Source organism: Blennius ocellaris (genome assembly GCF_963422515.1).
Source record: "Blennius ocellaris genome assembly, chromosome: 13".
NCBI classification, from domain to species: domain Eukaryota; kingdom Metazoa; phylum Chordata; class Actinopteri; order Blenniiformes; family Blenniidae; genus Blennius; species Blennius ocellaris.
Genome location: NC_137662.1, coordinates 3,233,374 through 3,258,632, shown reverse-complemented (window position 1 = coordinate 3,258,632; position 25,259 = coordinate 3,233,374). Strand labels below are relative to the sequence as shown.

The window sequence follows — 25,259 nt, the reverse complement described above, 5'->3', positions numbered from 1 at the left end:
TGCTCTATAATCTGATGTTGGAGGAGGAAGATGCTCTATAATCTGATGTTAGTGGAGGAAGATGCTCTATAATCTGATGTTAGAGGATGAAGATGCTCTATAATCTGATGTTAGAGGAGGAAGATGCTCTATAATCTGGATGTTAGAGGAGGAAGATGCTCTATAATCTGATGTTAGAGAGGAAGATGCTCTATAATCTGGATGTTAGAGGAGGAAGATGCTCTATAATCTGATGTTAGAGGAGGAAGATGCTCTATAATCTGATGTTAGAGGAGGAAGATGCTCTATAATCTGATGTTAGAGGAGGAAGATGCTCTATAATCTGATGTTAGAGGAGGAAGATGCTCTATAATCTGGATGTTAGAGGGGGAAGATGCTCTATAATCTGATGTTAGAGGAGCAAGATGCTCTATAATCTGGATGTTAGAGGAGGAAGATGCTCTATAATCTGGATGTTAGAGGAGGAAGATGCTCTATAATCTGGCAAAACAAAAGCTGCTGACAAATGTGAAAAGAACTGTGAATAAAAAGACACACTATGGGGTGTGTGTGTGTGTGTGTGTGTGTGTGTGTGTGTGTGTGTGCCACACCAGGCGAGGAGATGTTTTAGAGAGAGCTTCAGTATGAAAGATGAAGTTTAAGGGTTGTTGTTAATGAGCAGAGGGATTAATGGCTCTCCAGACCAACGGCTCCATGTTTAACGAGGTAAACGCTCCTCATCCATCCGCAATTTCTGCGAGTGAGCGGAAGGAAGGAGGCGGTCGAGGCAGATGGACAGAATATTAGGGTGGATCTGACAGGAGGAGGAGGTGGAGGAGGAGCCGCCAGGACGGGCGACGTTGTTACGACAACGCCTTCGCCATCGCGCCCGTTTTCCGGGAGTTTCCGGCGTCAGTCAGGGGAACCGGAGGCTTTGTGTCTGCGTCAGACGTGGGAAGACAAAAGCGGTCGTGACAGCCGCCTCGTGTTTCCACACTGACATCAACTCGATATAAAGAACCAGAAGAGGAAGAGCTGGTGAGAAACGTCAGGAACGTGTCGAACAACCACGGCTGGCGAAGATGACGAACGTCACATCCAGGGATCAGTGTGAGGCTGTCTGCTGCCTTTTACAAGAGTTTCACCTTGACATGACATCTTCTAGGGAACCACGTCGTTTTGGATGGAAAAGACAGGCTGAACAAAGTTGTCCTTTTTCTGTTGGGCCACTAGTGGGAGCAATACACTAACATCAGATTATAGAGCATCTTCCTCCTCTAACATCAGATTATAGAGCATATTCCTCCTCTAACATCAGATTATAGAGCATCTTCCTCCTCTAACACCAGATTATAGAGCATATTCCTCCTCTAACATCAGATTATAGAGCATCTTCCTCCTCTAACACCAGATTATAGAGCATCTTCCTCCTCCAACATCAGATTATAGAGCATCTTCCTCCTCTAACAGCAGATTATAGAGCATCTTCCTCCTCTAACATCCAGATTTTAGAGCATCTTCCTCCTCTAACATCAGATTATAGAGCATCTTCCGTCTCTAACATCAGATTATAGAGCATCTTCCTCCTCTAACATCAGATCATAGAGCATCTTCCTTCTCTAACATCAGATTATAGAGCACTTTACTCCTCTAACATCAGATTATAGAGCATCTTCCTCCTCTAACATCAGATTATAGAGCATCTTCCTTCTCTAACATCAGATTATAGAGCACTTTACTCCTCTAACATCAGATTATAGAGCATCTTCCTCCTCCAACATCAGATTATAGAGCATCTTCCTCCAATTAGCAGTATGGCGGTAACTCTATATACTCTTAGCAGTAACTCAGTAAAGCTCAGTTAGTTTACTAATTTACAGAAAAGTGATTAATCTCGATTCTTCCTTTTCAGCAGTTTCTCCTCTCAGCGTACGTCAAGGTTTAATTTAGACGCTATTTGAAGAGTAGAAGAAGTCGATGAGTGAAGATAATCCCTGATCAGTGACGAGCCGCTCTGTCAGTTTTACGAGGCGATTGAGTTTCCAGGCACGTCTCGGTGTTGCTCGGCTCCCGGGTGACATTTTGAATCCTCGTCCACTTGACTTGTCTCAGTTAGTGGTGAAGAGGCTCTGCAGCTGTGTTTCCTGGATTCACCCAGACCATGTGTCTGGTTGAACCGATGACGTGAAACACGACCTCGTCTCTTTACTGGACGCCCAGTGAGCCACAGGACGGAGCCACCGTCCTCTTCTGCCTCCACCCCACCAGTTATCTGACAATTCATTTCTCCAAGTGTACTGAAGTGTCTTTTAGTGGCTGGTTGTTGTTTGTACAGTGCTGGATGTCGTTTCTCACACTTTTTCCTTTTTGTCTTAACAACCAGCAGTGTCATAATTATGTCCATTTTAAACATAATAAAGACAATTATTTGATCATTCTTGCCATTTAAAATGTAATAAAGCTGATAATGTAATCATTTTGGCCAATTTAAATGTATTAAAGCCACTTTAATAACAATGTTTGGCATCACACGGCCAATTATTCAAGCAATTTTAGATGTAATAAAGCCCATAATATAATAAATGTGTCAATTGTAAACATAATAAAGACGGTCATCTCATTCTAGCCATTTAAAATACAATAAAGCCGATAATATAAAAATGTTTGTCCAATCTAAACATAATAAAGACAATAATGTCACAATTTTGTCCATTTACCTCCGTCAGAGCCTCAATCATCACCACCTGGACTAAATTACATTGATACTTATATTATATCATATATTTCATATTTCATATGGCATATTGCATGTACATATACATATGTTTATACATGTGCAAGTACACTATTACCATTGGTATTATTATTGTTATGGGTATACTGTTACTATTGGTATTATTATTATTACTAATGTATATTGTTATTGTTATTTTATTGCTACCATATTGTTATTGTTATATTATTGCTACCACTACTAGTAGTACTATACACTAGTATTATACACTATTTCACATTGTTTTTATCTGTATTATTGTTATTATTATTATATAATGGTACTTCTAATGGCTCTGCCACTGCACCTTACGATCTATTTATTTATTTTGCTTTTATCTCGTGCTTATTTCTAAATGCCCATGTTCCGTTCTGTGCTTTACTTGTGTCTTATACAGAGATATTTTTATATTTGTATTTTTTACTTTTCTTTCTATTCTATTGTATTTTATAATATTCGTATGTACCAGATTGCTGCAACAAAACAATTTCCCTTCGGGGATGAATAAAGTAATTGTCTATCTATCTATCTATCTATCTATCTATCTATCTATCTATCTATCTATCTATCTATTTAAAAGTAATAAAGCCATAATGAATAATTTTGATCATTTAAAACGAAACAAATGTTGAATGCAATAAAGCTTTTTAAAAAAAAAAACAACAATTTGTGCAAATTGACGAATCTGGTTGAAAGTTTTAGTGACTTTTAATGGTGTTAGTTCACCTGAATCTAAAGGTTAATGTCATTCGTAGCTTTGTCGCCGGATCAGTTTCTAATTGTGAAACCAGGCAGTTTAATATTTATACAATCTCCGGGATATTTTCTTTTTTTTAAATAACTTTGTGATTTTAACTTTTTTTCTTTAATGTGTTTTTGTCCGTTTGCTGTTCTGCAGATTGACCTGGAGCCGGAGGGGAAGGTGTACGTCGTCATCGACCTGTCAGGATCTTCCAGTGAAGGTAAGCAACACGCACTGTGCTCACTCTCCTTTATAGTTTACATTAGAGGAGAAACAAAAAGATTTTCATGCAGTTGCATTTTCACACATTTCCACAGAAACTGAGTCGGGATGCTTTCACAAAGTTGCATTTTCACCCTTTTCCATGGAGAGGGAACCTTTTCAAAAATTTGCCTTTACACCCGCTTCAACGGAAAAGGAGTCTAAAGCTCTTCAAAAAATTGCGCTCTCACCCGACAGAGCCAAACCGGTTTCAAAAAGTTGCACTTTCATCCATTTCTACTAAATCAAGACATTTTTTTAATGTAATAGTTGGAAATTGAGTCGAAATGTTTTCGAAAAGTTGCATTTTGACCCTTTTCCACGGGTAGGGAACCTTTTCAAAAATTTGCCTTTACACCCGCTTTCATGCAAAAGGAGATGAAACCTTTTCATCTCCTTTTGATGAGATGAAAGTTGCACATTCACCCATTTCCACGGATACAGAGCCCAACCATTTTCGAAAAATTTAGTTCCTCCCCCATTGCCATGACGACGAAGTCGGGGCACTTTCAGAAAGTAGCGTTTTCAGTGGCCCTGATCGCCGTTGTCGTGTAAACAGACTCACACAACAGAACATACGTTTTGTGGCTAAACATGTAAACGAGGCCTGAAGCATCTCTGTGGCTGATCTGGTCTCCGTGGAAGTACCGTATTTTCTCTACTATAAGCCCCCACAATTTTTTTTTGTTGATTATCTTGTCAGATATTAAGAAGTGACTCATAGATCATAATATAGCGGTTCTATCAGAGACCACTCGATGTCACTGTGTGACAGCAGAACAGCTCCTTCAGAACACTTGGGTGCCACTTCTGGAAACTACGGTACGTAGTTCACTGTTATGCCTTCACTGAGTGGCTAATTTCCCTTTAAACTTTAAATTCACACTACTTTTCTGCTGTGTGTGTGTGTGTGTGTGTGTGTGTGTGTGTGTGTGTGTGTGTGTGTGTGTGTGTGTGTGTGTGTGTGCGCGCACCAGATTATATATGAGAGAGACGTGACAGGATGGAAGGAGAGCGAGGCAGAGCGGGAGTTATCCAGAGGTCGATGGCGGGAGGGGAGGGGGTTATAAATTGATTAGTAAAGTGGAGCGCTGGCTAATGGACCAGTTACATCATCACGAGGGAGACGGAGAGCGAGAGATCAGCGGCGAGCGACGAAGCCTTTAACTCGTTCCAACCTTCAGCAGGAAATATTCCTCCTCGCTTCATAAATTGATTCCCGGGACGTCTCTTCCTCCGTCTCGGCCGTTTGTACTGTCACAGGTGTCGTACACTGTATTTATGGATCTGTCTTTTCTATTAGCGTGTGTGTGTGTGTGTGTGTGTGTGTGTGTCATCCGCTGAAATTGCAGTCATTACTTAAACGTGTTTGCACTGCAGAGAACTCACGGGTGAACTGTCAGGCCCGAGAGCTGCAATCAACCTATTAGCTTTAACGCACGCCCATACACACATATGTACAAGCACGCGCACGCACACACACACACACACACACACACACACACACACGCACGCACACACACAGGGGGACTCTGACCTCACAGTGACCTCGTTCTGACCTCCAACCTCGTCGTCACATAAAAATTGAGGGATCATACTTTTTGGGGTCCTTGAGTTGTGTTGCCATGGCGACATGAGCCCCCATGGGCCATTGTGCAATCAGGTTAAGCGCCCCCCCCCCCCCCCTCACACACACACACACACACACACACACACACACACACACACACACACACACACACACACACACACACACACACACACACACACACACACACACACAGTTTCCATGCAACAATGCATTGACTCGCATTAATTCCCTGCACTTGTGTAACACTAAAACACGTCATCACCTTAAAATAAAAAATATAATGACTAACTTCATTTTGTGGCCATAATTCACAGATCTTCCTATAAATATGAGTGTCGACATGTGAAGTGTCCATCATTGCACATAAAAACACACTTTCTCTCTAGGACGTACTCATACAAACACAATGTTATACGCATAAATCCCATTCTATGATGCAGTCTGTCATTTTGTATAGATGTATGTAAAATACTACAAGCGAACTACATGCAAATACGTACATATACATGTCTAAGTGGTCAGAAATCACTGCTTCCCTCTCTCTCTCTCTCTCTCTCTCTCTCTCTCTCTCTCGCTCTCTCTCTCTCATTGATGTTACACTAAAGGGACCCATAATTAAAACAGGTCATACAGTAATTGAACACACTGAGCGATTAAACAGAAAGAGGTGGAAAGATGAGCAGAGGCAAAAACACAGTCAAGGGAAGTGGGGGGAAATAAAACACCAACGGATCAGCAGATTGTGTCCTGTCGCCATCTAGTGGTTGTTGGAGTTACTTCAGCCTGTGCTGGTCTTTTTTTTTTTTTTTTTTTTTGACAACCAGTTTGAATCAAGTCTTTCCTTCTTTAAGCTGCTGAATCATGGAGAATTAAATGATTTTTAACCTTACCTATGCCTGTATTTATTTATTTATTCATTAATTCACTCGTTCAACCAGAAAAACCTAATTGATATTTTCAAAAAAGTCCTTTTCAAGAGTGTCCTGGTCAAGACGACAGTACATTAAAAGGTTTCAGGCAGAACAGGCACATCAAACATGTAAGAAAATATCAATACATAAAACAAACACTTTCAGACGTGGACATTTGCTAAAATCAAATTGCCAATGAATACAAATTAAGTCTATTAAATCATCTGCAGACCGATGCGTCTGTCCTCAAGTCATTAAACAACTTTGTAAAAAAAAAGAGTCCAGCAAAACCAGGTTTTTTGAGTTTCAGGGCTCCAGGCAAATGGGAGGTGCACACCTGAACGCCTTTTCCCCCAGTTCAGTCCTTGACTTCAGGAACAGACGGTAAAAGAAGTGTTTCTGTGAGTTCTGTGGGTGTGGAGGGAGGCTGGGAGCAGACCCTTCCCCTGCCTGGTCTGGACCAGAGGTCACTTCAGGGGGGAAACTGGCTCTGGTTGCCTTGACAACGTGGGTCTCGGTCCGTTTACCAACGATCTTTCTAGCGGGCGGGGTGAGAGGACGTGGCGTAGTTCTAGCTAGCCGTGCAAATCAGAAGAATTAGAAATGAGCTGAAATGAAAAGATGGAAACTATGTGGCGTGCAGACCCGTGAGGAAGCAGTGAGGAAGAAGTAGAGAGGAAGACTCTCATTGGTCTGGAGACTAAATGTCGTGGTTGTTTGTGGCTACCTGTTAGCCACGAGCTAACTAGCCTGGCCGCCACAGGCGAGAGCGTGTGACTTCTGGTTTCGGTTCCGGACCAATCGATGAGCCGTGTTTCTTCTTCACTTCCTCTCTGGTCAGTGTTTGTTTCAGGCGACAGTGCCCCCTAGCCAGCAGCTGAGGTAATTGCGTGACATTTTCCAGGCGGTTGGGTCTCTAAAGTGAACGTGGACTGAACCCAAGTGAACGAGTCCCAAAGTGAAAGGCTCTTTATAAACACAACAAGGACGGCGTCTCAGGGCACATAAAGACCATCCAACACGATTATAGAGTGAACAGTGACGTCTAAAATTGGTGATGAGCCTCAGAGTGCCGTGATGAACCGTATCCAGGGACTGTAAAATGCCTCAATGTTTGTTGGTTGTGTTCCCGCAGCAGCGCCGCCCTCTGCTGACAATGAGGAGCGGGTGTTTCGGCAGCGGATGCGTCCCAGGAAGCGGCAGGGCGCCGTACGGCGGCGGGTCCACCAGGTCAACGGGCACAAGTTCATGGCCACCTACCTGAGGCAGCCCACCTACTGCTCCCACTGCAGGGACTTCATCTGGTCAGGACACGCGCCGGGTTTACAGAGCGAAACCTGTTTTCATATTTCAACTGACACCGACTCCACTTCTAAACTTTCTTATATAGTTTGACATCCTACGTTGCATTTGTGAGGCTTCAGTCACGGTTCAGGATAGGAAACGTTCCAATATTTTTCCAGATGACTTTACAAGTTTTTTCCAACAATTTTGACATTTTTACCTTTTATTTTTCTAAACAGTTTTACATAGCTTTTTTATCCCCCGCCGTGGCTGATAGGCCCCGAAGGGGGATCTTGAAACAGTCTACGTCCGTACGTCCGTACGTCCGTCCGTTCGAACGTTTCTACCTATATCTCGGCAACCCCTGGGCCCACAGTGACCAAACTTCACATGTGGATACATCTCAGACGGGGAAGGGATACTATGGTGACCTTGACCTAATTTGCATATTAAGTAGGTCACAGGGTCACGAAGTGCTTAAAAACACATTTTGGGCTCTGGAGGCCTAGGTTTTTGAGCTTGGGCTCTGAAATTTTATACACACACGATACACACTCCAGGGATAACCTCCAGTACACCAAGTGACCTGACCTTGACCTTGAAGATCGGTAGGGTCTGAAGTTTGCTCGTCATGGTTGCACAATACATGTATTTTCATATAAACATTTCTCCTCATTTCTCAGCAGTTCCTGGGCCCACAGTCACCAAACTTCACACATGGACACTCCACCTGGGGAGAAGGGGCACCATGGTGACCATGACCTAATTTGCATATCAGGTCACAGGGTCACTAAGTGCATAAAAACACCTTTTGGGCTCTGGAGACGTATTTTGACATAGCTTATGAAGAAGACCTTTCAGATTCTACATAATTATCTACTAGGACCCATGGAACACCCTCTAGTGTACCAAGTGTGCTGCCTTAGAGCTGCTTTGTGAGAAAATATAAAGCCCTCCGGCGGGGGATTAGCCGAGCAACGGCCTTCTTGTTTTTTGTTCTTCTTTTCAAATTCTAGTCATTTTGGGCCTTGCCTCTTAAAGAGACAGGCACACAGACTTACCTTCATAGACCCAGTGTTTGTTTATGCTGTGATGAAGTGGTGAACTGTGCAGAAGGAGGATAAATAGAAGTGTTCCTGTTCTCTGTAATAAACATTAAATAGAAACAGGCCCATCAGGTTTCATCTGAATCTCTAAAAGCACATGTTTTTTTGTTTTTAATAAAGTCTCACCTTTTATATGTGTAATGGTCATGGCCCAGTTTTGCATGGGACAGTGCATATTAATGAACAGGAATGTTAACGTCTTTATTTGTAAAAACAAAAAAATTAACATTTAAGCAATCTGAAAGTGCTAAAAAAAAAAAACAGTCAAAATTTAGAGGTTATCTTGGTTATTGAGTGGCTGAAAAGATATGTTTTCAGGTTTCAGGGTTAATGTTTTTCCACTGGACCTTTAAAAGGCAATATAAGAGTGTGTGTGTGTGTGTGTGTGTGTGTGTGTGTGTGTGTGTGTGTGTGTGTGTGTGTGTGTGTGTGTGTGTGTGTGTGTGTGTGTGTGTGTGTGTGTGTGTCACATGAGAACACACATTTCAAAGTGAGTGAACAGTACACTCAGGTCATCACAGATAAATTAATCGCAGCTTAACCTGCTTGGCAAATTTTCCATTTGAGTTATATTCATTCAAAATTTCAGTCCATGCATTTATATTATTCTTATTGAATTTTTTTAGTTTCTGTGGTTGAATCATGACACTTGTCTTCAATTATGGGACATTTGTAATAATTTCCTCTCAAAGTGTGTTCTCGCTTTCACTGAAGTTAGTTGAATGCTTTCTTCTTTTTTTTTTCTTCTCCATGTTTGATCAGAGGTCAAAAAACAGTTACACGCACACACACACTGCTAAACTTTGGATTATTCCACCCCAGGTTGTCAGAGCACCCTCACTGAGTAGTCCTTGATTACCTTAGTCTGAGACTCTGGAGTCTGGAACAAGTTAATGTGAGGTTAAACCACATCTCAGAGAGCGACTGGATGAGTGTGGATCCATTCAACCCCAACCCATAACGTCTTCACAGTGAGTGTGTTGATTTCTTTGATACGCTGCTTTTCTTACCTGATCTGTGTCTTTATCTGCAGGGGCGTTTTAGGAAAGCAGGGCTACCAGTGTCAAGGTGAGACTCTGCTTCTTCTCAACCAATGAACTCTGCTTGTGCTTCAAACAGTGATGAAACTCTGTGTGTGTGTGTGTGTGATGCAGTGTGTACCTGTGTGGTCCACAAGCGTTGCCACGAGCTCATCATCACAAAGTGTGCAGGGATGAAGAAGCAGGACGACACAGTCGGAGAGGTAGGGGGGGCAAACATAACATGCTTCACTTCAAACCTTTTCTCTTTTATTTTCTGTAAATGTAAAGAAATGAAAGCTGCCATTGGATTGTAGAGGAGATTATTATCTTTATCCTCTCATCGGGGGTGTCTAATTTAATTTAATTCAATTCAATTCAATTCAATTCAATTCAATTCAATTCAATTCAATTCAATTCAATTCAATTCAATTCAATTCAATTCAATTCAATTCAATTCAATTCAATTCAATTCAATTCAATTCAATTCAATTCAATTCAATTCAATTCAATTCAATTCAATTCAATTCAATTTAATTTAATTTAATTTAATTTAACTAATTTAATTTAATGTATTCATTTTATTTTACCAGAACAGTTTAATCACAGAACAAATAAGAAATTGGACACCAAAATAATGTTGATCAAGTCAGAATTTGGGGCAACACACGTTGGATGCTGGACTCCTAACAACTTTGTGAAACTGTTGAAAAGCTATACAACGTGGGATCTTTTCATAAAGAGATAGAGTGTATTTGTGAAGTGGTTGAGAATGGGATTAGAGGGCCGCGTGAGGCCCACGTTCCTCCGGAGCTTTAAAACTCACAGCTGCTTTGAGGATCCTCATGAGAAGAAATGGTTTCAGCCGGTGGTTTGTCTCTTTGTGTCTCTGCTCTTGCAGCCGCTCGGCTCTCAGAGGTTCAGCGTCAACGTCCCGCACAAGTTCAGCATCCACAACTTTAAAGTTCTGACCTTCTGCGATCACTGCGGCTCCCTGCTGTGGGGGCTGCTGCGCCAGGGTCTGCAGTGTAGGTAGTGGTTGTTTTTTAATTTTTTTTTATTTTTTTTTTATTTTAAGGGAGCTGGAGGAGACGTCGCCTCATCGGCTCCGCGACCGTAGAACCTGGCCTTCATCGCCCTCCTCTTCCTCCCTCTGCTCTCAGTGTGTAAAGTCAACGTTCACCGGCGCTGCGAGAGCAACGTGGCGCCGAACTGCGGCGTGGACGCCAGAGGCATCGCCAAGGTCCTCTCCGACCTCGGGGTCACGCCCGACAAAATCTCCAACAGTGCACACAGACGGAAAAAGGTCAGGGAGGATTCAACTTTGGATTTCACGGCATTTGAACCAAAAAGCACATGAGTGAAGATCAACGCTGATTCTGCTTAAAGTCATTTATTTAAAGTCTTTAATTGTTTGACATTTAAAGACAGAAAAAAAAAACTACATATAAATCCTGAAGTCACCAAAAATACAAGGAAATTATTTATAAATATTCAAAATTTTAATATTTAGAATTTTCGTACTTTTCTATGAAGCTGTTCCAGGTCAGATTAGTGTTCTCGATTTACTATTGTGAGTCAAATCGAAGAAAATGTTAGTGTGATAGCTGATGTTTCTCACCAAAAATATAATAATGTCAGAGAGGCCATTTATTTTGTTTTGTTTTATTTTATTTTATTTTATTTTATTTTATTTTATTTTATTTTATTTTATTTTATTTTATTTTATTTTATTTTATTTTATTTTATTTTATTTTATTTTATTTTATTTTATTTTGTTTTGTTTTGTTTTGTTTTGTTTTGTTTTGTTTTGTTTAGTTTAGTTTAGTTTAGTTTAGTTTAGTTTAGTTTAGTTTAGTTTAGTTTAGTTTAGTTTAGTTTAGTTTAGTTTAGTTTAGTTTAGTTTAGTTTAGTTTAGTTTAGTTTAGTTTAGTTTAGTTTTATTTCATTTGGTTTTATTTGGTTTTATTTCATTTTGTTTTATTTCATTTTGTTTCATTTGGTTTGGTTTTGTTTTGTTTTTTATTTATTTACTTACAAATTAGTTTTTGGCTTAAAATTTCAGGTGTCAGGATTGAGGATTTAAAGTGATTCTATCAGAATCCACACGCGAAAAATAAAGAATTTTAAGAGCCACTTTTAGTTGATGTTCATCTCTAATACGTCGTCAAAACCTTTCCGAAGGAAATTATTCCTCATTCCACTGAGACAAATGCGTGTTTCCAGCATTTAAATTTCTCAGAAAATACCCAGGATTGACATCTTACGGGAAACTCCAGAAATGTCCCTCGGTATCGGTATCGGTGTCGGTATCGGTACTTCACTAATTTAAGCCATGAATGTCTTTGCACAGCTTCCTCAGACTCAGGATCCTCAGCAGTCGTTATCAGGAATTCCTCCAACGGAGGACGACCGCTCCAAGTCTGCTCCCACGTCGCCTTGCGACCAAGGTACGGCAAGTCCACGGTCTGAAACTGTGCGGAAAAAGAAAAAGAAAAAAAACACATTGAAAGACGTTACAGGAGAAATCAAGTTGGAGCATTCCAGTTGGTCGGTCGCCTCAATGGAAGCTACCCAACATTTCGTTCACAAGAAAAATGTGGCGTTCATGAGAATTCTACCGAAATTTTCAAACGTACAGTTTCAACTTGTAAATACTCCAAAATCAACTGGGAATTCCCTGTTCCAATAATAACAGGAACCCACCCACAAATTTCAGTGAGTTGATCTTTTGACTGACGCTCAAGTTCTCGACAAAACCATGAAAGTCAAACTGATTTCATTCCGACTTCAAAAGAGACTGTTAGGAATTTGGCTCCTTAACCCCAAAAACAACTGGGAATTCCCACTCTTGAAAAAAAACTGAAGATCTCTGTTCTTTTTTTATTATGGTATAAAACAATAGAGTGGCATTTTTTTTTCCAAATTCGAGTCGATAATTCCTGCAGAATGAATGATATAAAATGGGAATTACAGCTTAAATCTTCCATTCCTCAAAATTCCCAGTCCTAAAGACAACTGGAACACACAACCGAGAGGTGAATTGACTGAATTCTGAGTTTTGAAACAACTGGATCAAGCATAATATTTAGTGGGATAAAAAGTTTCCGCCGTCACAAACAAAGAAGTTAAAACCAAGTTCCAATTCCTATTCCAAGTTTGGGCGGGGCTTTGAGTACATCCTCAACCCCAACAACCGGGAATTCCGAGTTCATGATTGAACTGCTAGTACCAAATTATTTTCAGCAGACATTTACAACTACATTTTATCTTGTCGGAGTTCAGTTAAACAGCTGCGGCTCTGGAGATTATGTGAAAGATAAGCACATGCTACATCAACTCGGAAAGCAACTGGGAATTCCGAGTTTAACAACGACTCAGACGGTCACATCCTTCTTAGGAGCTCTTATTTAAGCTGGATTAAACTATTGTGCTGAAAGAAAGTTCAGCATGTCAGTAAGAATTCCTTCATCAATTAAGCTTTTGAAGCGTTTAGGAATTTTGGTCCTCAACTCCAAAAGCAAGTGGGAATTCCCAATTTAAAAAAACACACACAAGATCACATTGTTTTCATCAGATTGTTTTTGTGGGTTCAAATTATGATCAAATTAATTATACAGGCTGCACAGCTTTGGGAACTATCACATCGCAATTCCGAACACAACTTGGAATTCCGGGTTTTAAAACTACGGGAGTTCCCACGTCATTTTCAGGAACTCCTACTTAAACTGGAATAAAGGTGGTGTAGTAAAAGAAAGTTAAGCCTATAAATCAGAATTCCTACTTTAAGGAAGCAAAGCTTTTAGAACTTTTTGTCCTGAACTCTGAAAGCAACTGGGAATTCCCAGTTTTGAAAACCACTGGAACTAACACTATTTTCAGCAGGCTGTATCATATCAATTCTGAAAGCAAGTGGGAATTCCCAGAACGAGCGGAACATACATTATTTACAGCAGGCTGTGTTATTTTTGTGTCTGATCAGATTAATTAGCCGGGATGCAGCGCTTTAGGAACTGTTATCACCTCGGTTCCGAATACAACTGGGAATTCCCAGACGGGAGTGTAAACTGGAGCCGCCCCGTTGCAGATGTGAAGGAGCTGGAGAACATCCGGAAGGCCATGTCCTTGGACCACCGCGGGGAGGAGCACAAAGCGCGCCCCCTCACGTCCTCGTCCTCCGTCGACGCCCGCAAGGGCGGCGGAGGGGTGGGCGGGGCAAAGAGCCTGAAGGCGGCGGGCGGCGGGGGCAGCCAGGAGAACGGCGAGGTCAAAGGTCACGGCCTCCCCGAGGCCAAGCGGATGAACCTGCGCGACTTCGTGTTCATCAAAGTCCTGGGGAAAGGAAGCTTCGGAAAGGTGACGGCTCTGATTGAGCTCGCTCTGCGGTCGCTGTTTTTATTTATTTACTTATGTATTTGTGTATTTATGCATTTGTTGTCACTGCCCAGGTGATGCTCGCCGAGCTGAAGGGCTCCGACGAGGTTTACGCCGTCAAGGTGCTGAAGAAGGACGTGATCCTGCAGGACGACGACGTGGACTGTACCCTCACCGAGAAACGCATCCTGGCTCTGGCCAGGAAACACCCGTACCTGACGCAGCTCTACTGCTGCTTCCAGACCAAAGTGAGGACACACACACACACACACGCACACACGCGCACACACACACACACACCTCCAGGGGGCGCCATGCACCAGAGTTTACTCTGCAGCTCCCAGTTGAGAAGCTGGAAGCTTTTGTTTCTATTTGAACATTATAAAGTGAAAATAAAGATTTTTTTTTTTTAACTCATTTTAGCAGGATTCAAAGCATTATTGTAGAGGACAAATGTTTTCCTTTCAAATCAACTAACCAATCATATGCAAATGCTAGGATGTCTGCGTAAATTCCACAGCTCTGCACCTTCAAATCACAAAGTTCTCATGAACTTCAGCCACTAAACATTTTCAACACAACACATCTTGTTTATGAAAATTTAAGCTATCAAAATTAGAAACTGCTGACATTTTATGATTTTAAAAGAACTATAAATTCTTTACGAAGATCCCCAAAAAAATATTATTTTATCATTCTTATTATTATCATTGTTTTTTCAGATAGTGCTACACTCCTCACATATAAACTATAACTGTACATTGTCGTTGGTATGATTATGGCCTTGCCTTGAAAACATACAAGAAAAACAATTTGGTTTTCATGACTTAATAATTCCACATTTAAAAGACAAAATAACACTAAGAAAAAGCTTGAAATATTTCAGTTCAAGTGTAATGAATGTCAAATATCTGTAAACTGTTGAACTGATAGAAACTGGAAGAGCAGCCTGGTAGGAGGCCCAGGTGAGGGAGGAGCGGTGGTCAGAGGTCCCGGGTTCACTTCCTGGCCTCTCTGTGCAAAGTGTGCACCTTCTACCTGAGCCTGCAGCGCTTTATTCACCCCTGAGCTGAGATAAACACCCGACATGAAGACAGTTCAGACATTCATGTGAATCACGTGATCATTTTTATTGATTTTTTCCCCCCTTGCCCTGTTTAGCAGCTTTAATACCAGATGACGGAGCCTCTGAGGCCCGTTTGAAACTGATTTTGGGGCCTGCGGCACACCGAGTCACTGGAAACACCACTTTTTCAGAAACTGCTTCCAAGGTGGAACTTTTCGAAAGCGCTTCGTCTTCGTAGAAACAGGAAAGAAAAAACCCCACATAGAAACGGGTTAAAATGCAACTTTCCTGAAACACTGTCATGCGCTCTACAGACGTGCTCAGTTGATTTGACAGTAAGAACAACGTTTCCTCCAGAGTGTCATGACTCCCTGCTCTTATTCTCCTGGGATTTGGTGCTTTTATTTTGACAGTCACCGTAATAACAATCCAACTGTCCACCAGAATGTCCGTGTTCTCCCGTTGTTAATGTTTATAGCTTATTGTTGTCTCATGTGTGTGTGATGTCAGCGCCAGCTAGTGGCCCAACGTGCTAACTCCGTCGTTGTACAGCGTTTCTGCCGTTGACAAAACTTCGCTGAGGGACTTTCCTGAAACAAAAATGCAAAAAACGATTTGTGTTCACTTGAAACGTCCCACAAACATCCCGTCTACATACAGGAAGAGATCAGGTGCAAATATGGATAATAGTATAATAATAGGGTGAAAACAATCTGACCTCTGATCCCTGGCCGTCGTTCCTCAACGGCCAAAGTCAATTTGGAAACGAAAGCTGTCAAGACTGCGTCTCAGTCAAAGACGATATATTACAGAGAGTACAGCGGGACGTGTTCCCTGTTGCTTTCATGTTGCCAGTAAAGCTCTGTGTTAACCGAGTAAACAGGAGTTTAGTGAAATAGTAGCAAAGCTGCTCTTTAAGGAAGACAACAGTGACTGACTTCCTTATTGCTTGTTGACAGAAGTCGTCGTGTTAATAATCCAGATTGCAGGAGAGAAAAAACCTCATGTCGGTCATTTGTCGGTCAAACAGTTGTTGGCTTATTTCCCTGAGGAACGCCGTCCAGCGGATCCCTTTGATGTTTTGACGTCGCTGTCGTCGGCTCAGGAGCCGGACTTCCCGCTCGCTGTCGTCGAGCCCCGCTGGGCGGTCATCGTCTGCTCTTCAGGCTCCTTTCTCCTCCTCTGGGGGTCGACCGCCACGGAGAGGCACACAATGGCCGCCGGTGGGCGGGGCCCCGCCAAGATGGCCACCCTCCGCCGTGTTTTGTCTGTAACATACGTTTGCCGTGTTTTGTCTGTCGAGCGTTGCATAACTGTTCCCGTCTGGAGACGTAAAGCAGCAACTGTGTGTGTGTGTGTGTGTGTGTGTGTGTGTGTGTGTGTGTGTGTGTGTGTGTGTGTGTGTGTGTGTGTGTGTGTGTGTGTGTGTGTGTGTGTGTGTGTGTGTGTGTGTGTGTGTGTGGTATGACACCTGCAGTGCTTAATTTGTAAATCATTAGGTCTCGGAAGACAGGGGGAAAAAATGTTACGTAATACTTCTTTTTAAAGCACCTTTTGCTAACTAAACAGTTTTAGGTTAATTAACCTAAATGTTTAACAAAAGAATGATGACTCAGCGTTAAAGAACCGCGGGCAATCAGCCGGTACGGAGCGCTTCCTCTCTCTCTCTCTTTCTCTCTCTCTCTCTCTCTCTCTCTGAGTGACAGCGCAAAATCGCAAATTTTGCTAAAACTGCTAATTTATCCACTCATCAAATTATTTAAATTTTAATGGACAAATAATACATATTTACCACCTTTAAAACCCCATAAGGCCAAAAATCCTCACAAATCAGCAGCAGCACAGCAGAAAATAAAATAAAATAAAGAGCGTTTAATCGTCCAAAACAGCCGCGCACACAGTTTTAGCGCAAAATCAGTTTAGCGTGACATGGCGTGGGCACGCCGGAAATTCCCTCTCCTCTTCACCCGCGTTCAGTTTGTACATTCAGTTTTGTGTTTACAATGACATTTCCAGTGATTTCAACTCAATAAAAGACACAACTGTCCATGTATAATATTAAAAAAAAATTTTTATTTAACTTGTAAAAGTGAAAAAGGGGTTGGATTATTTATTTGTTTATTTATTTTTGTAATGAGGTGCTGGATCCAATCAAATAAGTGCCGGTCCAAATCTGGGAGGTGCCGGATCCTGTTCCCGGCAAGATGGCGCTCTGGGTATTCCCCCGGGTGTGTGTTCTAATCCGGTTTGATGAGGCGCTGAAGGAAACGCGACACACGTCAGAGTCTTTTCCTGGCAGCTGCAGCCCGGGGGTGTTGGTGCAGGTGTTGGTCGCACCTCCACAAGGTGAAGCAGAGCTCAAACGGCGCTGAGCGATCAATGGCGCGGCGTTAGCGTGGAAGTGCCGCGAGAGTGAGTTTGTGAAAACGTACTGAAGGTCGGAACGATCAGTCTGAAAATTTTCTGCATCCATCACGGGACAATCACACACGCACGCACGCACGCACACACACACACACACACACACACACACACACACACACACACACACACACACACACACACACACACACACACATACTTCGGGCAACAAAGGATGTTAAATCTTTGAAAACGACTTATATATTATATAGATATATTTATCTAACATCTTCCAGACAATGTGTCTTTATGTGTAAAAATACTTCACCATTCATCAAGGTCACTGAAATGTTACAAATAATTCACTGATTAGTCGTCTAAAGGTTTTTAGTCTGACGCTTTTTTTTTTTTTTTTTTAACTTCCTCCACCATGATTTTAGACTAAGTCGTCCAAATGGGAATCGTCTATCTGGGAAAAATACTGTCGTCTAACTGGGAATCATCTATCTGGGAAAAAACACTGTTGTCTATGTGGGAATCGTCGGTCTGGGAAAAAACACTAGCATATAACTGGGAATCGTATATCTGGGGGTAAAAAACACTGTCGTCTAACCGGGAATCGTCCATCTGGGGAAAAAAAACAATGCCGTATAACTGGGAATCGTATATCTGGGAATTGTCTATCTGGGAAAAAACACAGTCGTCTGACTGGGAATCGTCTATCTGGGGAAAAAAGCACTGTCGTCTAACTGGGAACTGTCTATCTGGGGGAAAAACTATTCCCTATCTGGGAATCGTCCATCTGGGGGGAAAAAAACAATGCCGTATAACTGGGAATCGTCTATCTGGGAAAAAAATATACCACCGTCTAACTTGAAATCGTCTATCTGGGAATCGTCGAACTGGGAATCGTCTATCTGGGGAAAAAACCCACTGCTGTCAATCTGGGATGACACCAACTCACCTAACCCAGTAACATGTAAATCTTTCCCCGACTTTAGTTTGTATGAAGTGGTGAATGACGGTTACTGCACACATGTAGAAATGTGTCTGTTTCAAACGGGAAACATTTCTTTGATGAGCACTTTTAATCTTTGATCGGTAGCTGAAAGGAATTCTTTCAGGTGCACCAAGGAATGGTTTTGCTTTAAAGTGTCAAACCGGATTAAAGTAATCGTGCTGGGAAACGGCCTTCCGCTGGCCTGCAGATTTTTCCAGCTGAGAAACTTCCCTGCAGCTCGTTGGCGCCCCCCAGAGGACACACACCACAAACCCTCAATAACGATCCCAGTCATTTTGTGCTCTGTATTTTTTTCCCGAGCTGCATTTTTTTGTTTATTTTCTTCCGATGTTCTGTTAACTCTAATGATAGCGTCGCCGCCTCGGCTTATTTACTTATTCCGCTTTTTTCCCTCTAAAACAAACACATTTAGACGGGATGGAAGAGACGCTGCTTTTTACTTCTTTTTTTTTAATCCATCCTCTGTTAGTGGATTTATGTAATTCCTAATTGCCTTTGTAGATGAACACACACACACACACACACACACACACACACACACACACACACACACACACACACACACTGGGCTTGTCGGGGATGATAGGCAGTGTGTTCTTTAGACAAAACAAAGGGACTGAGGTTCTTACATAACCGCTTTGATCCTTATCAGAGACGTGATGCGTGTCGCATATGTTGAGCATGAGCCCTCCCACCCCACACACACACACACACACACACACACACACACACACACACACACACACACACACACACACACACACAGACTTCCCCTCTTATGTAACTCAGGCCCCCCCCCCCCCACCCCCGCCAGACTCGGGGCCCCACTCGGTGTGGATTAGCTCATTTAACCTGAACTATGCAGGCGGCGTCACATTCTACCACCAGATGAGGGTGGAGAGCCGGACTGTGTGAGTTTGTTTACTTTCACCTACTTTTCCGTGCGACCTGCAGCCCACGTTGCTCTCCTGATGATCGGAATTAAACACATTTTTATTTTAAACTATTTTGGCGAAATCGTGGTTTTTGTCGTTCAGTCTGTGACGTGTTGAAGTGGCAGGAAAACTTGTAGGATTCGTAATAATCGCACCATTTTTGAAAAGGTCACCCAATCACACACGCCAATGGAGGCAGCTGCCATACCAGGTGCTCAATCCATCCAACAGGAGCGGTTTGGGGTTCAGTGTCTGGTTTAAAGGGCACTTCGGCATGTTGGCAGTGGGAGAGGGGGACGGGGAATCGAACCTGCAACCTTCCCATTGAGAGTCGACCAATTGTTTAATATTCAATGTGATATTTTAATTTATTTATTTAACAATTTACTGAAGAATGAAGGAAGTAAAATCCAAATATAGTGAAACTGATCACAATATTATAGTTTTGATATTTTTTTGCTATTGTCATATGCAAAAAAATCTATATTTTTTATATTATCAAAAAAGGTATTTTTCAGAATAAACAACAACATGAAATTGTATTATTTTTGTATTTGCTTTCTTTTTAAAATATTTAAATTTAATAATTAAACAAAAAATTTTAACAATATTTTATATATTTAATAATATTTTGAATATTAAAATATGGTCATCTTTTTGCTATTTAAAAATAGTTTTATGTGCTATTGCTTCTTTGATATTTATTATTTTTGTGTCATTTTGTGCAGATTTTATGATTGTTTTGCAACAAAACTATTGGATTTTTTTCTCACTTTAATCAAGTTTTTTGCTTGATTTTAGAAATATTATATATTTTGTGAAAACAAGCAAAATATCAAATAATGCTAAGATTACAATTAGTTTTATCGAGTATCTTGCCAAATTTAACCTTTAATTCCACTCAATACTTCTATGAAAATATAATTAAAATAACATTTTGTAAAGCTGTACCTATTTATTCAATATATTTTATAAAATTTTATTTAAAATTGAAAAAAAAATAAATAAATGTTGGTTGTCTTGCAGTTTATTTTATTATAAATGACTATTGGCTTTACTACTACCTGTAGGTATTATTGATTTTAAAGTTTTAAAGAAATTGAAAAAAAGTTTTTATTTTTAGACAAAAAGTTCAATCTTCTCCAAAATATAAATTTGGAATTTGATTCATGTGGTCTGTTTTCTTCTGTACTTTTTCACTGAAAGTGTTGGTAAAAAATGTGTATTGCTATTTCTTTCACCCTCAGTGAACCCCGTCGGTGAAAGAGTTGTTTACTTATCACACAGAGACACGACTGTGCCTAAAAGAGTGCTTTGTACTTTGTGTGACCTATGTACTACCTCCCCCTCCCTCCCTCCCTCCTTCCCTCCCTCCATCCCTCCATCCTCCTTCTCCTTCGTTCTTCTTAATCGACTGTGGGATCGCAGCCGTTCCCCTATCGACCTAATTACAGCCCAGAAATGTAAATAACATTATAAAACAGTAGCACAGCGGCTCCACCCGGAGGCGGCGCGGGGAAGTGAGCGAGGAAAGAGGCGAACGAGGAAATGCGGAGAGGGGAAGAGAAACGCCAGGACTGAGAACAGTTTTGACTCCTCCAGTGGTAGAGTGGAGGAGGAGAGGAGACTCCGGGGGGGTGAGAGGGTTTGGCGGTGAGCTGAAGGAGCAGCAGCCAGTACAAAGGAGACAGAGTGTTTTTTTAATGAGCTGTAATTGGTGGACATCAGAGGAGGCAGAAAGGGCCAGAAAGCCGACCAGGTACATTAACGCCGCTTTGTTCTGTTGTGCATAGCACATGGGCCGAGACTAGAAAGGATTAAAAGAAAAAAAAAAAAAAGAGGCACAGATAGAGATCGGGACAGACCGAGAGTGGCAGTGATGCAGAGTCAGGAGGTTGGAAGCTGAAAACAGAGGCCAGGCTCTGTTTGTACAGCACAAGAGCTCCATGCTTTAAAGTGGAAACCACAAGAACACAAATACCCCGATTTAGTTTCCTCTTCTGGAGATTTTAATCCTCCGTCTGTGAAGAAACCAGTTGTGGTTTCCAATTACAGTAAAAAACCTGTGATGTAGGGACGCCCTAACATCCAAGGACAAGTGTCCCCTGAAGACAGGTGTCCTCTGTTCGGAGGGTCACGAGGACAAATTGTAGGACCAGTTGATATTGAACAAACCAGACACCAAATATATTATGATTATATTAAAAGTACATAACTGAATCAATACAAAATGAATACAATATATACACATACAGTATATACATGTATATAAGATTGAATGTAGTTCAGGGACCACATCCAGTCCAGTTTCATCCTGAGTGACCAGACTGGTCAAATATTGTTATAACAACCTTTACATTTACACTTCAAAGTGTTTCTTTGTCGTGGTCACAGTGTGTGGAATGAAATTGTCCATATTTTTACAAGATCAAACAGTTAGAACTGAAAATGATGACAATCTCAACATAAAGTCAATTTTAATGAAACATTCTGGTACAAAATAAAGTGAAACGTCAAAATAAAAGTCGTGTAAATCCTCTATGAGCTCCTTGTGGGACCAGACTGGAGCGTCTTGGTGGGTTTTGGTCCACCAGTCTTATTTTCTCTGCTGGAGAGGGCAATCAAACTTAAGTACGCGTGACGTCAAACTCGTCATCCACCCTGTGCGCTAGGCTCCGCCCCTCTGAGGGGATTTACGGAGCGTTATGTTACGTTATGGAGCATTAAGGAAGTGACCCAGAGTGCAGTATGGAGCAATCATGTATCACCTGCAGCCTGAATATTGTAATAATCTGGTCCAGTCCAAGTATTTTGGTGGTTTCAGTGTGGCTCAGCTTGAAATGTCCCAGGAAAACCAGTCCCTGGTCCTGGTTCAGCAGGTTGTGATAACAGTTCAATGTGTGGGTGCTCAGTCCAGGGTGAGGCTCTGACCGGGTCACTCCTCACTGGTTCTGTACTGCGTGTAGTTTTGAGTCACTGGAGGGTAAAACTGATCTGTCGGCTCAGTTTATGCGACAACGGTGCAAAAAATTTCCAAAAATTGAAAACTGCTCCCAAGGTGGAACTTTTTGGCCACACTGTCTCCATGGAAACAGAGGAAAATGCAACACAGTAAATGGTTTTTCTGCACATGCTCAGTCGATGGACATTAACAACAGAGTGTCATGGCTCCCTCTCCACGTTCTCCAGCGCCACCTATTCACTTGGCACATGTACTCCATCCTGTTGATTCGTTTTCACGGTGCCGTGTGGACGGGAAAACATCTCAAGGACTAGAACGGGCACTCGTTGGAGCGCACACCTTCACCAACCCCACATTCGTCACCATGGACACCAATAGGTTGTTTGACCCACCACTTGATTTACTTCATGTCGTCACTGTTTGACATTGAAGTACACACATTTTACAATTTCCCCGTGACCCTCCCCGACCTTTGACCCCCCCAACCATTAACCAGAGTAATGATGTCATTGCATCATGTGGCATGTTTGAGCGCAGGGAATTGGAAACCGGACATGTTGGCGTTGGTTTGACATCAATCAGATTAAAAGTGACCGCTTTATGACGAAAATACATTTTTGACCTTTTCGTGGCCGAGACCTTGACCTTTGACCCAATCGCTCTCAATATTTAATGCTTGAATAAAGACAAATCATCCCTGGGTGGATATCTTGTCTGAAAGCCGTGTCCATGGCAACAGACCCTGATCTCCATGGGGTGCCTCTCCCTTCCACTTCGTATGGGACTTTTTCTTTTCCGCAGTTTTTTGAGATTTATACAAAAATGTTTTGCAGTTAACATCCCAAAATCCAATCGGTTGGTCCTTGGATGGTGACAAATCATCCCTGAAGATTTCAAGCAATTTGGAAATAAAATATATACAAACCAACAAATGAATATACATTCATTGGCGAAGGCAACGACAAAATAATGAGACGCTCGATCGAGACACAACTTTTCGAGAAGTCTGACTCTCAAGAAAACAATCGAGGTAAACTCCTCACTTACCAGGCATTTGTATTTTTTCTTCCCCCGTTTCATTTTAAGTATAAAAATCAAGCGTTGACCCCCTCTGTCTTTACGGTTGTGAGCCGAGACCTTGAGAGGGAGAGTCGCTGCCGCGGCTCATTTTATGGGAGCTCAACGGTGAGAGTGAGTTCAGAAAGCAAAGAACACAAGTGCAGTTTGTGTGAGTTTGAGCCGAGCGGAGTTGTTCCTCTCCAAACGACACTCATTAGCAGAGGCTTGTTTGTTGTTCTTGGTTTTCACGGCGGGCATACACAAACACTTTAGCAACTTAAGACTCGAGAGGGCCCTTATTGGTATAATCCTCGTTTTCAAGAAGACGCTGATTCTCCGAACCACCGAGGTCACAGACACTTCCCTTGTTATGTTTTTGATCGAAGCCATTGATTTAAATCCTCTTTTTTTAACAGGTTATTTACCCACTCAGTTCTCTTCTTCCCTTGAGCTTTATCCAGACAACACATAACATGTCCATCTAGAAGTTTCAGTCCTGTCTGGCAGTGATTAAAATATCTATTTTCACACACACACACACAAAAAAAAGAATTATTCCAGAAAATGAGAACAATCTCAACATAAAGTAAATTTGAATTAAGCTTTCTGGTGCAAAATACTGTGAACTGTCCAAAAGACTTCTCCTGGAGTTATTGCATGTGGCCCCTGGGCCTTATGTTTGACACCCCGACCCCAAACTGATCCCTGAAGGCTTGTAGAGGTACTTAAATAAAAAAAAAATAAAAAAAAAGATCAGTCGGATAAAACTAACCTCGACGATGAGAGCTTAAACCCAAGTAACTTCTTCTCTGCCAGTGGGTGAGCAGTACAATGGTAGGTGATTTCTGTTTCACAATAATAGAAACATCAAAGTGTCGTTTTGACCCACGATTAAAGTGAAGACACTTCTTTTTTCGCGTTTCCGTTTCAGAAAAGCGTCACCTTTACACAGCGACGATCTGAAAACGATGTCTGTTTGCAAGGAAACAGCAGAAACGCAGAAAAGTATGTAATTCCATGCCGGGTCACTAGAGGGTGCTGTTGGTTTTTATTGATGAAACCACAACACAGGTGCGTGCGGAGAACAACACGCTGTTAACATTAACAATGGGAGAACACGGACCTTCGTATGGACAGACGAAGAAGTTGGGTTGTTATGACGACGACTAGCAATTCTATTATTTATTCAAAATGCTAAACTTCACTTTTCACTACAGCAGTGATGTGCAAAGTCTGGACCTTAAAAAAAAAAAAAAAAAGAAACAAACAAAAAAAACCTGTAAGAATGAACATAAAACACTGAGTCACCTGTTTTCCGTCACGTTGGAAAAGAAAACGGCATGACTCAGCGTCTCCACGAGGACAAAGTGAACGGAATGAGCCAGTGTGTCGCTGCCAGCCGTCTCTGGGTGGTAATGACTCGCAGCCAAGCGGTAATGGCTCGTAATGTTCCGAGGAAAATAGACCAGCAATTCTCTTCTGGACACAAAGATCAAACGCTGACATGGTTTGTTGTTGTTGTTGTTGTTGTTGTTGTTGTTTTCAATCTTGGCTCTATGAGATTGTTGTTGCTTCACAAATAGAAATAAGTCAGAATAAGAAAGTTTACAAACAAACCTTGAAACTATAAATCACAAGTAACACTGAATATTTATACTGTTTACACAGAACTTTGGACAGGAAAAACAAACATTCGTTAAAGAAAAGGGAAGTAAATCAATACTTTGATTATATTTTGTCTCAGAAATATGAAACATTTTCCCATTTTTAATAGTTTTCTTCTGTCCTGCTTCACCTTTGTCATTAAATTAAATA

General features: G+C 41.5%; 1 protein-coding gene across 1 annotated transcript in view; it reads left to right on the top strand.

Annotated features, from left to right (window-relative positions):
• The window catches only part of LOC308138105 (protein kinase C epsilon type-like), a gene marked incomplete at its 5' end in the record, with an annotated part of 79,945 nt that overhangs the window by 29,865 nt on the left and 24,821 nt on the right, over positions 1–25,259 (top strand). The window contains 10 exon segments of the mRNA XM_080507077.1: positions 3,651–3,714; positions 7,393–7,561; positions 9,681–9,715; positions 9,802–9,890; positions 10,568–10,699; position 10,701; positions 10,830–10,972; positions 12,020–12,116; positions 13,754–14,022; positions 14,115–14,288. Coding sequence (XP_080363203.1) covers positions 3,651–3,714; positions 7,393–7,561; positions 9,681–9,715; positions 9,802–9,890; positions 10,568–10,699; position 10,701; positions 10,830–10,972; positions 12,020–12,116; positions 13,754–14,022; positions 14,115–14,288 — 1,173 coding nt within the window.